This window comes from Grammomys surdaster, unplaced genomic scaffold (genome assembly GCF_004785775.1).
Source record: "Grammomys surdaster isolate TR1022 unplaced genomic scaffold, NIH_TR_1.0 339, whole genome shotgun sequence".
NCBI lineage: Eukaryota > Metazoa > Chordata > Mammalia > Rodentia > Muridae > Grammomys > Grammomys surdaster.
The window spans coordinates 157,302-172,817 of NW_021604758.1; the positions used below are offsets into that span (position 1 = coordinate 157,302).

The window sequence follows — 15,516 nt, forward strand, 5'->3', positions numbered from 1 at the left end:
GAGAGAGAGAGATAGATATCTGGGGCATGGCTTAGAGCCAAAGAATTATTTGCCTATTTGCCTAGCCTAGGATCCCCCTGTGAGGGACTGTAGGTTTGGCTCAGTGGTAGAGCCCCTGCCTAGAATCCCCCAGTGAAGGGTTGGGGGCTGTGGCTCAGTGGTAGAGCCCCTGCCTAGAATCCCCCAGTGAGGGGCCAGGCCGAGGCTCAGTGGTAAAGGCACTTGCCCAGCATATTCAAGGGCTCAGTCCCCAAAAACAAAAACCAAAGAACCACTGTTGGGCTAAGGTTTATATACATGCACTTCATAAGCTTGTCTGTTTCACAAAGCTAAACCTACCCGGCCTTTAACCCCAAAGAGAAGGTGACAGAACACACAGAAAAGTGCCTTATTTTGGTAATGAAGCCCAAAAGTTCAGATTCCGTCCTTTCAGATCTTTTATGATTTAAGTGAAGAACTGAAAGGCAGTAAGTACTGACCTAAAGCCTCAAAGACTCCTGACCACACCACTTCCCTCATAAAGCTAACACACCACAGCGCTGGGGCATGTGTAAAAAGCTCTGGGCATGACTCCCACTCGCAAAGCACAGGCGTGCTTGTGGTGGTCTTCATGATTGTTACTGATTTACAACATAGCTGCACCAAAGTGCAGAATCTCAGGTGTCCTCTTAATGACTTCATTCGTATTCTTTCTTAACGTTAAAGCAAAGCCTCAACACTGGAGAGGCAGCTGAGGGACCAAGAGCACTGGCTGTTTTCCCAAAAGAACCAGGTCCAGTTCCCAGCACCAAACATGGTGGCTCTCAATCATCAACAAACTCCAGTCCTATGGGATCCAACAGCCTCTTCTGGCCTCCGTGGGCACTGCAGGAATATACGTACATCCAGGCAAACACTCACACACATAAAATGAAAATAAAGGAATCTCAAAAAGCAAAGCTTCAGGGCTGGAGAGATGGCTCACCAGTTAAGAGCGCTGACTGCTTTTTCAGAGGACTTGAGTTCAAGTCTGAGAACCCACATCGGATAACTCACAGACACCCACCTGTAACTACAGTTCCAGGGCACGTGGCACTCTCTTCTAGTACACACATACACACGCACACAGACACACAAACAAAAATCTAAACCAAACACAAAGATTTTTTAAACAAATAAAATGTAAAAGCAAAGGTTTTGCTGTGCGTGTCCCCCATATTGTTCACTCACGTGTGCACATGTACACACGTGCACACATACACCCACACATGTGTAGGGCTAATAACTCAATCTCAAATTTAATACTGAATCGATTGAGATTTAGAGCACAGAACCTACACTAGGTATGGTGGCATATATGTGTCATCTCAATATTTGGTAAGGTGAGGCAGGAGGATAGCAGGTTCAAGGCCAATCTGGGCTACCTAACAAGACATTGCCTCAAAGCAAAAACAAAACACAAAAACGACAGAAACTTGTAAATATGGGTACCTGAGTTCAAATCCTAGAACCCATGGCAAGCCAGGTGCGGTAGGGTATGAAATCCTAACGCTTCCATGACGACATGGGAAGCAGACAGAGGAGAATCTCCATATGTTTGTGGGAGACTTAGTTTGTCCTACTATGTAGTGGGGAAGAAGACATCTTACCTCAATTAAAGTGAAAGGCAAAGACCAACAGGTGAGGTTGTCCCCTGAATCACACACACACACACACACACACACACACACACACACACACACGGGCACAGTGTCTGATGATTTTGTACCTGTACCATGGGTGATCTGGGACAAGACAAGAGTTCTCCGTGTCCTTAGCAGGACATCAAGGCAACTGAGCCATGGCCTACCTCCTGTGTCGGTGAACAGCGAACAAACTGAAACCAAGTCCTCAGAACAGTACCTGGCATTAAGCATTATGTAACCCCCGGCTGTTATTACAGGACACTTCAGGATTTAACAGGGTCCCCTTATCAAGCTCCCATGGACTCTAGGGAAAGACCTACACGGGGGTGGTACACACAGACTTCCCGAGTTAGAAGGAAGCCCTACAGAGATGGCGACCCTGGCCACTTCTCCCATGCTATCCCCAAGGTTTCTCTTCTCCCCCACCCCCATCCCCACCCTCATTCCCAGTGCGGCCCACACCCTTTCCTATTTACACCCAGACAGCGGCAGCCCACAGCTGACTCACTCTTGGCCCAGACCAAGCTATTGTTCTTGGGTGGAGTGGGGGCATAAAAGTGAGCACCATGTTACCAGGGGCAAGGGCAGGGGCTGACAGCATCACGGTTGGCCAACAGACAGGGACACCCCAGACCCATGACAGCGTTGAAGGGCCAGGCTGAGAGATAGCAAGGGACAGGTCAGGGTTGTGCACCCGGCACACTGCTCTGAAGTACTCCACAGACAATGACACTTGGCACTAAGTGTCCCAGACGCACAGGCAAAGGACCTGGCACACACTCAAAACCTTTTACAGACCCAGGGAGCTGACTGTACAAGCTGAGTCCCTCCTGGGGACAGAGACGGTCACACATCACATTAAAAGAGGCCCAGGCACACCAAGACTCCCATATTCATACACAGGTCAGACGCACTTGTGGGTGCGGGTTCTTTGTCTCTACAGAGTACACACTTGGAAATGTGCGCATGCACCGGGACACGCGGCACCCGAACAGCCTCAAACACATTTACGTTTGTCTGTGTCCTCCTCACACAGCCAGTAAAAGGCTGGCGACTGAGTCCTGTGTGTGTGTGTGTGTGTGTGTGTGTGTGTGTATGTGTGTGTGTTTATACACGCTAATATTTTCACACCACATGCTGATCACCCAGGCAGCCTGGAAACACCTAGAGGTGTGCACTGTTCTTTTGTCTTGCTCCCACGGATACAAAATCCACACTGCCAGTAGACAGGGTTCAGTCACTGCACAGCCTCTTTTGCTTGCATGCTACTAATGTCTCCCCACTCCAAACCTTGTCACTCCAGTCGTTATATTATCCATTTTGGTATGTGTGTTGCTGGGGATTGAATCCAGGAACATACACCAACTAGGCAAGTACCTAACTGAGTTACACCCATAACCCCTATTGGGAGATTCTGAGCCAGTGTTGGTGATAGGAGTCTACCACTGAGCCACGCCCCCAGCCCCTCACTGGGGGATTCTAGGCAGGAGCTCTACCACTGAGCCACGCCCCCAGCCCCTCACTGGGGGATTCTAGGCAGGGGCTCTACCACTGAGCCACGCCCCCAGCCCCTCACTGGGGGGTTCTAGGCAGGGGCTCTACCACTGAGCCACGCCCCCAGCCCCTCACTGGGGGATTCTAGGCAGGGGCTCTACCACTGAGCCACGCCCCCAGCCCCTCACTGGGGGATTCTAGGCAGGGGCTCTACCACTGAGCCACACCCCTAGACTTACCCTCACTGGGGGAATCTAGGCAGGTGCTAAACTATAATCCAGGACACAGTGTGTTTCTATTGCAATCTCTTCAGGACTTTCTCTGAGACACACACCCAGAATGGTCATCTTTCCAGCCCTGCCCAAGTACACAGAGATACTCTCACAGCTTCCCCCAGGCAGCCTCACAGGTACACAGAGATCGAGATGTCACCCATATATTTTATATATGGGTGCATATATTTCAAAATCACCCAGCTACTCTTATCCCCTTCCCTGATACACGCATACAGAGAATGCCAGGTCAGACCTGCCTCCAATACCTGGAAGATCTCCAGAAAGGGCAGCCGGCAACCCCACCCTCTATTTCTAGTCTCTTGGTCCCTATTTTTTAGGAGTTGCCTTTGACCTAGCCTGCTCTTCCCCTAGCCACACCCCTGCCCTCCCCCACACCCAGCCCTCCATCTGGTGGGTCTAGGCTTGCACTCTGGCCTCTCTTCTGCCTCCCCCATCCCCCCACCTTTCCCCCATCCTCTCCAAAAGCCCAGAGGCCAGGCGCTGTAGGCTTTCAGTGGTTGCCATAGCAACCGAGCCTCATCCCTCATCCCCCTGGGGGTGGGCTGAGGACCCGGCCAGCCAGACCGATAAGGGGGTTCCAGTTACTGTGGCAACCGTTTCGGGCCTAAGCTCTCTGCTTCTGGAAGGGGGGGGGGGTGAGCAGCGAGTGAATGGTTACCACAGCAACCAGGGGGAGCCCATAAGAACTGGGAAGAGGCAGCTGAGCCCTACCTCCTGTGCCCAGGGCTGCTGTGGGCACTTAAGCATCATTCTTCCATTCCCCCGGGGTTTTTTTTAGGGGAGGGAGATAAAGTACAGATTATAAAACAGGGATTCCATTCATTCTCTGAGCTAGCTACCCAGCATGGACCAGTCGCCCACATCAGCTGGCCCAGACCTTGGCCTTTCCATTCCATGAAATGGAGCCAGTCTGTCAGGAATGTCTCCGTTGCTGTCTGACGTGTGCCCTCTGTCCCTTCCTTAACAGGAACTACAGAACGGGTATGCCTAGTACAGGGCACGGCAGAGGCCTTGAATGCTGTCCACAGCTTTATTGCAGAAAAGGTCCGAGAAATCCCTCAAGCGATGACCAAGCCTGAGGTGGTCAACATCCTTCAACCCCAAACCACGATGAACCCCGACAGAGCCAAGCAGGTCAGCTGGGAACTGACAGTGGGTTTCTGTAAAGCTGGCGAGGTGCCTGCACAGTGGGTTCTGTTAGAGATGTGATTCTGTCTGCAAATGTCTGCAAGTGGTTGATATTCGGAAATCAGCTCTAATAGTCTAGAAAGGGCTCCACACTGCTGGTAGTGGGGCTGGATTTAGAGGAACTGGAGACCACAGTGGCCCCTCCCATTCATCCATCCTTCCGGAGATGCCCTACCTCCTTTCCTTTCCACCCTTGTCTCGCAGAGCAACCTGCCTCCTACTTCCTGTGTTCACCGGAAGTGACTTCAGTGACAGCCCAACCCCTCCAGAATTTTAGAAGCAGCCTTTTTATCTCCCTCCTCCCTAATACCCATTATGGGAATAGAGATAAGGTTTTTTTCTTAGAGAAAGAGGGGCCGGTCCCCATCCTACCCAACTCTGTCTTAAAAGGATGGAGAAGAGAAGGCTGCCTCTCGGTTGCCTTAGTTACCAGGAAGCAGTGGTGTAAGGGGGCGTGGCATAGAGTGGACCAATGGCTTTCCGAGCCTCTCCGGTTGCCATGACAATGTTGCGCCTGGGACAGGTGGGCTCTTAGGCAAAGTCCCTGGATTTGGCGGTCTTGGATTTTTTGTTTGCTTTGCTTTGCTTTGATTTGATTTGGTTTGGTGTTTTGTTTTGTTGTGTTGCGTTTTGTTTTGTTTTTGAGGTCCCGATCCATTCGCTGCTGGGAGAAAGGAACGCAGGGATGGTTACAAGCTCTTCCGGTTCCCTATTCACTCCCAAATATATGAGCTTGGGACACAAAGGAGAAAAGTTGTGCGCCGGCTAGCAGGGCGCCTGAGAGAGCTCCTTAAAGCCAGACTAGAAAGCAAAGGTTTTGGTAATAAGAAGCTGATATCCTTCAGCCGTAGCATCGAGGAGACCATAAACCTGAATTATCCCAAACTCTTGGGGACACGATGGGTGGAGAGCCCTGGAGGAACGCGTTCCTAGTAACTTCCCCTCACCAAAAATAAGTTGCAGCCTTGAGGCTTGGTGCGCAGGTTGCTGTCCTTGGTGCTGAAGAGGTTGCGCTCGTAGCTCCCAACCGGAGCGCACCAAAAATGCCTTCACACCCAGCAGGCGTGGATTCCACGCAGGTTAGAGAGACTGTACTTGCCTCCTTCCCTCCGCTTTGGTGTGACCACAAGGGAGTGAGGGTTCACAGAATGTGGACATTGTGTGGGAAATCGGGTCAGTACCATTTAGGACTTACACCCACACAGGACAGTTTCAAAACCAGGATCTATTCTTTATCTTATTCCAAGGCTTCAAAAAAATGAGTGAGTGAGGCTGAAGGCTCTGGCTGTGGAGTCTCATTTGAGTTGACTCCTCTGTTCTTCCTTTCTTTTGGCCTTGAGCAGGTGACAAGATTGTGATTGCTCCTTGCCTGGTTTTTCTCACTTGTAAAATGAGATTTATTATGGTATAGATTCGTGGTTAGTTCAGTAGTGTTTGCAAAAAGTATTTAGCGCGGATGCTTAATGCATAGACAGTTCTAACAAAATACACTGGGCATAGCGGTATATTGTAATCCAGCACGGGATGGTGGAGGCAGGAGGACGGAGAACATTTCAGGCTATCCTGGACTACATAGCAAGTCCATACATACATCTTCTCTTCCCCTCAAAAACACAGTGTCAGCTGTTCTAGATTTTGGTTTTGAGACAGAGTTCATACGATAGCCAAAACTGGCCTTGAAGTCGCAGTGATCCACCTGCCTTAGGCTTCTGTATGCTGGGCATCGGCTACCATACGTGGTTTTCTTTCCCTTTTTCTCTTTAGCATGTGCGTGTGTGCATGTGTGTGTGTGTATGCTCGTGTATATGAATGAGGGTTTCCATGTGTATAAGTGCACAACACATGTGCATATGCATATGTGGGTGGTTCAAGGCTAATGTCAGTGTCTTCCTCAGTCTTTCTCCACGTTACTTGTGGAGGTGGGGTCTGTTGCTGAATTGACCAGTCTAGCTAGCCAGCTTGCCCTGAGGATGCCCAGTCTCTGCCTCCTCAGTGCCGTGGTTATACACAGCTCCCACACCTGCCTGGCTTTTACCAAGGTGCTAGGGATTCAACCTCTGTCCTTGGTACTTTAACTAAGTCATTTCATAAACATTTTATTTTATTTTATTTTATTTTATTTTATTTTATCCTTTCTTCAGACCTACAGAACTTTTTGGAAATTAAGGTTGGCCTCGGATTCATGGTAGCCAGTGCTACCACTACCCACCTCCTGAGTACTGAGATTACAGATCTGCAACCCCATATCCTGTCTATGAGGTGCTGGAAATCTAGCCCAGAGCTTTGTGCATGCTAAGCACAAAATCAACCCATTGATCCACAGTCTCAGACACGCGCCAACGTTGTCTTCCATTGTGGGGTATGGGGGGCTTAGAGGACCACTGGGGGGAGTTGATTCTCTCCCTCCACCACGTGGGTTTCAAGGACGTATTCAAGTAGTCAGAGAGCAGCAAGTGCCTTAACCCGCTGAGCCTCCTCATTGGCTATCACAGGACTTGTCTTAATCAGGACTGCCACCCACTTTTCTTCATTGGACTTGCTGTGTCCACTTGCTATGAACATGCTTCTTTGGACGCGCCTCAGTTTCTTTTTTGTTAAGGTACAGCATCAACATCCAACCAGGATCTATACATCCAAATGTTTTCAAGATTCAGGCAGGGAATAAAAAGCATTATTATGAAGGGCCAGATATTTTAATGGGGACAGGACAGCCCATGGTCAGCTCCATCTAATTCTTCTCCATTTCCACATCTTGGAGACATCTCAAAAGAAGCCATAATCCTCTGGAAGCTGTTGGCTTTCCAAGGTGGATCCCATTCTTAGTGTATTATTTTTACTTTATTCTATTTTATTTGACACAAGGTCTCTCTCTGTTGCCCAGGCTCACCTGGAATCCTCCATGTAGTTCAAGGTGGCCTCAAACCCAGGGCAATCCTCCTGTCTTAGCTTTGAAAGTGCTAGGTTACAGACATGAGCCACTGTGCTAGCTGCCATGCAAAATCTTTTTAGAAAATCCTTGGCAAGTGCTGGCTGCCACTGCCCACCCGGCTGTCTGTCCTTGATAGTTCTGTTTTGGGATTTTCCATGAGCTTGTAAATCCCCAAGGTAGATAACTGAGTTCCTCTGGCCTCTCCACTGCCTCCAGGGCTGTGCTCTTTGACTCCAAGATTCTAGGTACATCAATCAGGTACACACCTGTAATCCCATCACCTGGAAGGCTGAGGCAGGAGGATCTCAAGTAGTAAGACCCCTGACTCTGAAATAAAAAATAAAACCGATTCTTCTGTGAGCGTAGATTATGATTTTGAGATCTGGCTCCCCTCCTTTTTAAATATCTTTTTTTTCACATTTATTTACTTGTGTGTATGCTTGCATATGCCATGGCCACAGGTGGAGGTCAGGGGACAATTTAACTTGGGCTTGGGTTTTCAGGCTTCTTCATTCCTGTGGATGCATCTCATCGGCCCAACTTTGACTCTTTTAAACACTACAGGTCTCCGATTCTATAGTGGTACAACTCAGGGCCTATCCTAATGGCAGCTGCCATCTTCACGGGATTTTTCTTGGGGAGTGTATGTGTGTGTGTGTGTGTGTGTGTGTGTGTGTGTGAGTGTGTGTGTGCTGCTGCTGTTGTTCTTGTTTCTGTTTTTGTCTTGAGGTAGAGTCTCACTCTGTATCTCATATTAGCCTGTAACTTACTACATACCCCAGGCTGGCCAGAAACTGTTAGCCTCCTGCCTCAGCTCCCTGATTGCTGGGATTACAGGTATGGGATACAATGCCTGGTTTCCTTTTCTTTATAGTGAAAATGTTCAAATTCATCTTTTGTAGTCTCTTGAAATGTAGAGGCATGGGTAGTTGTATAATATATGTAAGATTTAACACGTTCGGGTCAGGGAAATGGCTCAGCCAGTCAACATTGTTGCTGCTAAGTCTGACCACCTGAGTTGGATCCCCAGGAGGGTGTTGGAAGGACAGAGCTGACTCCTTCCCACAGTCCTCTGATCACTGCCCTCACTGTGACCCATAGGAAATGAAAAATCTTATAAAAGTTCAAAGATGTTTTTAAACGATTTATCAGTTCCATTGTGCTTTGCTCAGGATTCTTCTTTCTGGGATAAAACACTGACCAAAAACAATTTAGGGAAGAAAAGGTTTACTTGGCATACAGTCCATCGTCAGAGGAAGCCAAGGCATGAATTCGACAGGAGAATTAAAACAGAAACCATGACTCCAGCCGATGTTAAGATGACAAAAAAAAAAAAATTAACCAGAACACATAGAAATATGGTTTGCATACTAACAACTTACTCACATATGTAGTTAGCCAGGGCTGCTGGGCCACACCTGTAACCCCTGTTACTCGGGAGGCTGAGGCAGGAAGGTTCTAAGTCTCAGCATTGTCTACATTGTTTGTTTGAGAGCAGGCTGTGCAAGTTAGGGAGACTCTATCTCAAAAAAGTGAAGAGGAAGGCTAGGGGTGTCACTCAGTGGGAGACCATCTGCTTAGCATGTGAGCAGCTCTGGCTTGAAGGCCCACTCCCAAGGTCCACTGCACATGCGACATGTGCAGCACAAAGGCTTTAGCATATACATAGAGAATACATACATCCACCATAGTTAATCTCAAACTTTCTCACCTCCCAGATTTTTTCTTTTTTTCTTTTTCTTTTTCTTTTTGTTTTTGTTTTTGGAGACAGGGTTTCTCTGTATAGCCCAGGCTGTCCTGGAATTCACTCTGTAGACCAGGCTGGCCTCAAACTCAGAAATCTGCCTGCCTCTGCCTCCCAAGTGCTGGGACTAAAGGCATGCGCCACCACCGCCCGGCTAATTTTTTTTTTTTTTAGAAACACAAAGTATTACTATTATAGACAAGGCTGGCCTTAAACTCTTGCAGATCTACTTCCCTCTGCCTCCCAAGTCCTGCAATTATAAACGTTGTGTGTCATCATGCCCAACTGAAATTATTTATTATTTATTTACTTATTCCCATCCCAAATGCAGCCTCCCCTCTGGGCTTCCCCCTCAGAGTCTCTCCCCCACAACCTCCATCCCCTTCTCCTCTGAGAGGGTCCACCCCTCAGGTATCCCCTGACCCTGTCTCTGCAGGATTAGGTACCTCCTCTCCACCGAGGCCAGACAAAGCAGCCCTACTGGGGAGTGGATTCCACAGGCAGGCTACAGTGTGGGACCCAATGGAGACTGAACTACATGTCTGCTACATATGTGCTAGGGCCTCCGTTCAGCCTGTATATGCTTTCGGTTGGTGGCTCAGTCTCTGAGAGAGCTCCCAACGGTCTAGGTTATTTTTCTTTCTTTTTTTTTTTTTAAATTTTTGTGCTCATTTAGCTTTGTTTCATTGTATTTTGTTTTGAGATGAGGTTTCACTATGTAGCCCAGGCTACCTTTGAACTCATGAGCCAACCAGTCAAGTCCCTGAATGCTAGCATTACAGTCATCCGTCATCATGCCTGGCTTCCAAAAGAAATCCTTCAAAACATTTTTTTTTCTAAATGCATTCATTTATTAGGGGGAAGAGTACGTGTGTTTGTACTGGCGTTGGATCTCTCCTTCCACCATGTGGGTTCCAGGGGTGGAACTCTATTATTCCTGTTAGCGTCACCCCAAGCCCTGTCTCCTATCTCTGGCATCCAGTAACCTACTTTTTTGTTTGATGTGAAGTGAGAAGCATGCTAAGGCCATAGCAGACAAAGTGCTGTCTTCCCCCACTGCTCCACGCTTCACTGACTTTAGGATGCCTCACAAAGCCAGCAGCTCAGTGGATAGGATGACTGGCCTGCAAGCTCATGGGGTCGGTCACTCGGCCTCAGTGCTGGGATTACAGCACACACAGCCATGTCTGTCTGGCTTTTTACTTAAGTGCTGGGTATTCAAACTCAGCTCCTTGGGGCTAGACAGTTGGCTCAGCTCTTAAGAGCTCATCTCTGTTGTAGCGGACCTGAGTTCAGTTCCTAGCACCCACCTGCCATCTAACTACTATCTCGAACTCCAGTCCCCCAGGGGTCTGCTGTCTTTGACTTGCCTCTGGAGGCAGAGTCCTACACATGCATACATGTAGACAAAACATTCTTGCCCATAAAATAAGGTCTCTCATGAAGACTTATTTCTATTACTTTGGATTATACAGAGGACTGTGGGTCTGTATGTGCCTATGTGCCCATGAATGCAGATGTTTGTGGGGGCCAGAGGTGTAGGATCCCCTGGAGCTGGAGTTATACATACGTGTGAGCCCCCTGATACGGGAACCAAACTTCAGTTCTCTGAAAGAACAACAAGTGCTCTAACCACTGACCCATCTCTCCAGCTCACTGATCAACATCCTGTCGCATTAGATTTGCATACTCTGGACATTTCATGCAAATGAAACCGTGTGTCCTTTTTTAATGTCTGGCTTCCTTCACTCAGTGTTGTTTTCTAAACCCATCCAGGTTACAGCATGTGCTATGACAGTACACCGTGTGTATTCATTCCCAAACACTGTTCCATTATATGGATGCACCCCACATGTTGTTGCTTTTATGCAACTTTTTAAAATACAGGAGAGACAGGGCAGTGGTGGCGCACACCTTTAATCCCAGCACTTGGGAGGCAGAGGCAGGCGGATTTCTGAGTTCGAGAGTTCGAGGCTAGCCTGGTCTACAGAGTGAGTTCCAGGACAGCCAGGGCTACACAGAGAAACCCTGTCTCAAAAAACCAAACCAAAATAAATAAATAAATAAATAAATAAATAAATAAAATACAGGAGACAGAGCCAGGGAGAGGGTTTGGTGGGTCAAGGCATTGACTCTGTAAGTGGGGCAACCTCAGCTATGCTCTCTGACCTACACACACACACACACACACACACACAGAGTTTAGGTTAAGTAAACTATGGAAGAGATGAATATAGTTCATAGTTGATATCCCAGTACTGGAGAAGTAACGATGTCACAGTTCACATCTATACTCCACAAAGCAATAAAGCTACAGTCAAGAGTGATCTCCAGACGTCTTTTTGGTTTGGAGCTTTTTTTAAAAAAAAAAAAATGAAGTCTTACAGTGTAGGCCAGGCTAGCCCAGAACTCACTACGTTGTGCAGGCTGGTCTTGAACTCATGATCCTCGAGCCTCAGTCTCAAACCAGCCTGGGCTGGGAAAGAAAGAGGAAGACAAAGAATTTTGTAAAGTAATATTTGGAGTGTTGGGGTGGGGACTGTAAAGGGGGAGGGGACTGGGAAGCTGAGTGCACACAGACAGAAGTTGGGAGGACTGGTACAAGTTTGGGACAGACACAAGATGGACTTCCAGTAGGCAGGCCATTAATAAATGTTTACCTGCCACAGAAGAGGAGACATTTGAGGTCCCAGAGACATGGGCCAGGGCACCTGAGGGACTGTTTGAGATAAAGTACGTATTTTGTCTTAGTTTGTTTCCCAATAACAGGGTCTTGCTTATGTATATGTATGCATATACATACCTACATATATGTACATATACATATATGTATATATATTACACGAGAGGGGGGAGGGGAGGGAGAGAAAAAGAGCTCAGGCTGACCTCAAATTTGCCATCCTTCTGCTTCCACCTAGTAGGGTGCTGAGATTACAAGCATGCAGCACCACGACCTGCCAGGCATTTCCAGATTTTCTTTCAGGAATTAGTAAGGCTGTCATGGCGTTCATCAGAGGACCGCAGTGGGCCTGCTGACGGACCCTGGAGGAAAAACAAAACAGAACAAAAACGCAGAAGTGATTTGAGACGGCTGCGCGCTCCGTTCTCCCCCCCGCCCAGACTCTGTCTCTTTCTCCCCCCCACGCAGGCCAAGCTCATCGTCCCCAACAGCACGGCGGGACTGATCATCGGTAAGGGAGGAGCGACCGTGAAGGCAGTGATGGAACAGTCCGGCGCGTGGGTGCAGCTGTCGCAGAAGCCCGAGGGCATCAACCTGCAGGAGCGCGTCGTGACCGTGAGCGGCGAGCCGGAGCAGGTGCACAAGGCCGTGAGCGCCATCGTGCAGAAGGTACAGGAAGACCCGCAGAGCAGCAGCTGCCTCAACATCAGCTACGCCAACGTGGCGGGGCCCGTGGCCAACTCCAACCCCACCGGCTCGCCCTACGCCAGCCCGGCTGATGTGCTGCCCGCCGCGGCCGCCGCCTCTGCCGCTGCCGCCTCGGGTCTGCTGGGCCCCGCGGGGCTGGCGGGCGTGGGCGCCTTCCCCGCCGCGCTGCCCGCCTTCTCGGGCACCGACCTGCTGGCCATCAGCACGGCGCTCAACACGTTGGCCAGCTACGGCTACAACACCAACTCGCTCAGCCTGGGTCTCAACTCGGCCGCCGCCTCCGGCGTCCTGGCCGCCGTAGCCGCAGGCGCCAACCCCGCCGCCGCCGCCGCAGCCAACCTCCTGGCGTCCTACGCGGGCGACGCCGGGGCAGGGCCGGGAGCGGGGGCAGCACCGCCACCGCCACCGCCCCCCGGAGCGCTGGGCTCCTTCGCTCTGGCCGCGGCCGCCAATGGCTACCTCGGTGCCGGCGCGGGGGGCGCGGCTGGAGCGGGGGGCGCGCCCCTGGTGGCCGCCGCGGCTGCGGCCGGGGCTGCCGGCGGCTTCCTGACGGCCGAGAAGCTGGCGGCCGAGAGCGCCAAGGAGCTGGTGGAGATCGCGGTGCCCGAGAACCTGGTGGGGGCCATCCTGGGCAAAGGGGGCAAGACGCTGGTGGAGTACCAGGAGCTGACGGGCGCGCGCATCCAGATCTCCAAGAAGGGCGAGTTCCTGCCCGGCACGCGGAACCGGCGGGTCACCATCACGGGCAGCCCCGCGGCCACGCAAGCCGCTCAATACCTCATCAGCCAGCGGGTCACCTACGAGCAGGGGGTGAGGGCTTCAAACCCGCAGAAAGTGGGATGAGGCCTGTGGTGTGCGTCCCCACCCCCTCCCGCTCCTCCTCCCTCCTTTTCCTCCTCTCCCAACTCCCGCCAGACTTGAGCTTGGTGTGACTCCTGCTTGGCTTGGGATGGGGCTGGGGTAGGCCTGGCTGCACCCTCCCTTCTGGTAGTCATAGGCAGGATTGAGTGACGGCTGAGGAGGGGGCTTTTGAGCCCCCTCCCCAGCCTTGAACTGACCCCCTCCTCCCTCCCTCCCTCTGCTTGACTGGACCTGACCCACCTCTCCCGGGGTCCAGGTCTATGTGATATCTGTATATATTGCATTTTGTTGATTTTAATAGAAAACAAAGCGTTATTTTCTCTTTCTTTCCCTCCTTTTTTTTTCTTTTTAACTTTTTCTTCTTTTTTTGATAAGGACCCCCCCTCCTTCATAAGATTTTTTTGTTAACATATGGGAGGAGGGGAGGGAGCCTTCAGGTCACCTGGAATGAGGTGCCTCTCCCAAACACAACATCCTGCCTCTCTGACTGCAGTTCCAGAACCTGGGGAAGAGACAAGAGTAGGAGTAGAGTTAGCCACCCAGGAGTCAGAGCTGAAATGAGGGGTTTGAAACTCTCCCCCGCCCGAGCCCCCAGGGTTCCCACATTTCCTCAGCTCCTGTATCCCCCCTGCAGTATTCCCTGAGTGGAAGTGTAACTTTCTTCGTTGAGCTGAGATTCCTGCTGGGAATCACTCCAGTTCTGGGATGCTTCAGGTCCTGTGAGCCATGCTGTTGTGAGAGGCGCAGGAGCAGCTGGCTGTAGCTTCTTACGGCTCTTCCTAGAGGAACGAGGGTCCTTGTTGTGATGTCACTGAATCAAGTATTTACGGGGTGCTTCCAGTAACTCCCTATGATGTCATAGGCAGTATTTCCTCAGAGGCCGCCGCTTCTGGTACTGTTTAGAGAAAATCATTTCCTGTGAAGTCACAACAAAAGCCCTCAAAGGTCACTTCTGTGATGCCAGGGGCAGGGGCATGTACTTCCTGTGGAATCTCGAGATCACTTCCTGTGGCATCATAGGGATGAAGCATGCGCTTCCTGTGTTGGACAGTGGCCAGTTCCTAAGATCCCCCTCCTCCCTCTACACTCCTCTTTGGTGGGTGTTGGCCCTGGGCGAGGGGGAATCCCTAGGAAGAATGGGACTTGGGTTTAACATGGAGGATTCTAAGGAGAAAAAAAAAATACTGTCAGGGTCATCTCCATCCAAACATGCCATCTATGAACTTGTCTTCACAGGCAAGAGTGGGAGACAAAGCTAGTGAAAATGAATGACTGCTAAAGACCCCCCCCCTTTCCCACCCCTGCCTCTTGTGTGCATGCCTGTGTCTACGTGGTTTCATTTCATTGACGGATGAGCCAAAAGTATGGTGGCTCTGTCAGGCCAGTGTGATCTGGTGTAGAGTTCAGTGAGCCTTGCAAAGTTTAGGGTATCGCGTGGTCTGCCGAATTGGACTGGCTTGGCGGCTTCCAAGGGAGCTGGTGTGTGCTGATGATCTTGATAGGTCAGAAACGTTCCCGTGTGCTCAGCCTTAGACTCAGGAGCTAGGAGAATCTCTGGAAGCATGACAAAACTAGGCTACCCTGGGAGTTGTCTTGGGAGTGGCTCACTTGGCATGGTGGCTCTGGTCATCTCTGCAGAGTCAGCTCTGAAGAGTCAGGGCCTGAAACACCTACAGACTGGGATTGCTGAGACATCCCCCTGGCCCCTCCCATTGGCCCCTCCCTGTTGGAGAACACCTTCAATTTCCTCCAACCCCAAGCAGGGTCCTCAGAGCCCTGGCTCCGTCATCAGCATCTCTGGGGGAGGGACGCCCCATGCCCGCTCCCTCCTCCATCCCTTCCTAGGTCTTCCAGACCCTGCTCTTCTCCATGGCTTTGGGGACATCTGGCCTCCTTGTTTCTATCTCTACAAAGGAGCTGGGAGGAGAGAAACCACCCAGACGATGCCTATT

At 50.5% G+C, this 15,516-nt stretch overlaps 1 protein-coding gene across 1 annotated transcript in view; it reads left to right on the forward strand.

Annotated features, from left to right (window-relative positions):
- The window catches only part of Nova2 (NOVA alternative splicing regulator 2), a 33,915-nt gene extending 20,025 nt beyond the window's left edge, over window positions 1-13,890 (forward strand). The window contains exons 3-4 of the mRNA XM_028778701.1: window positions 4,422-4,588; window positions 12,464-13,890. Of these exons, the coding sequence (XP_028634534.1) occupies window positions 4,422-4,588; window positions 12,464-13,546 (1,250 nt within the window). The 3' untranslated portion in view covers window positions 13,547-13,890. The remainder of the gene's footprint in view (window positions 1-4,421; window positions 4,589-12,463) is intronic.
- Window positions 13,891-15,516: the final 1,626 nt, after the last annotated feature.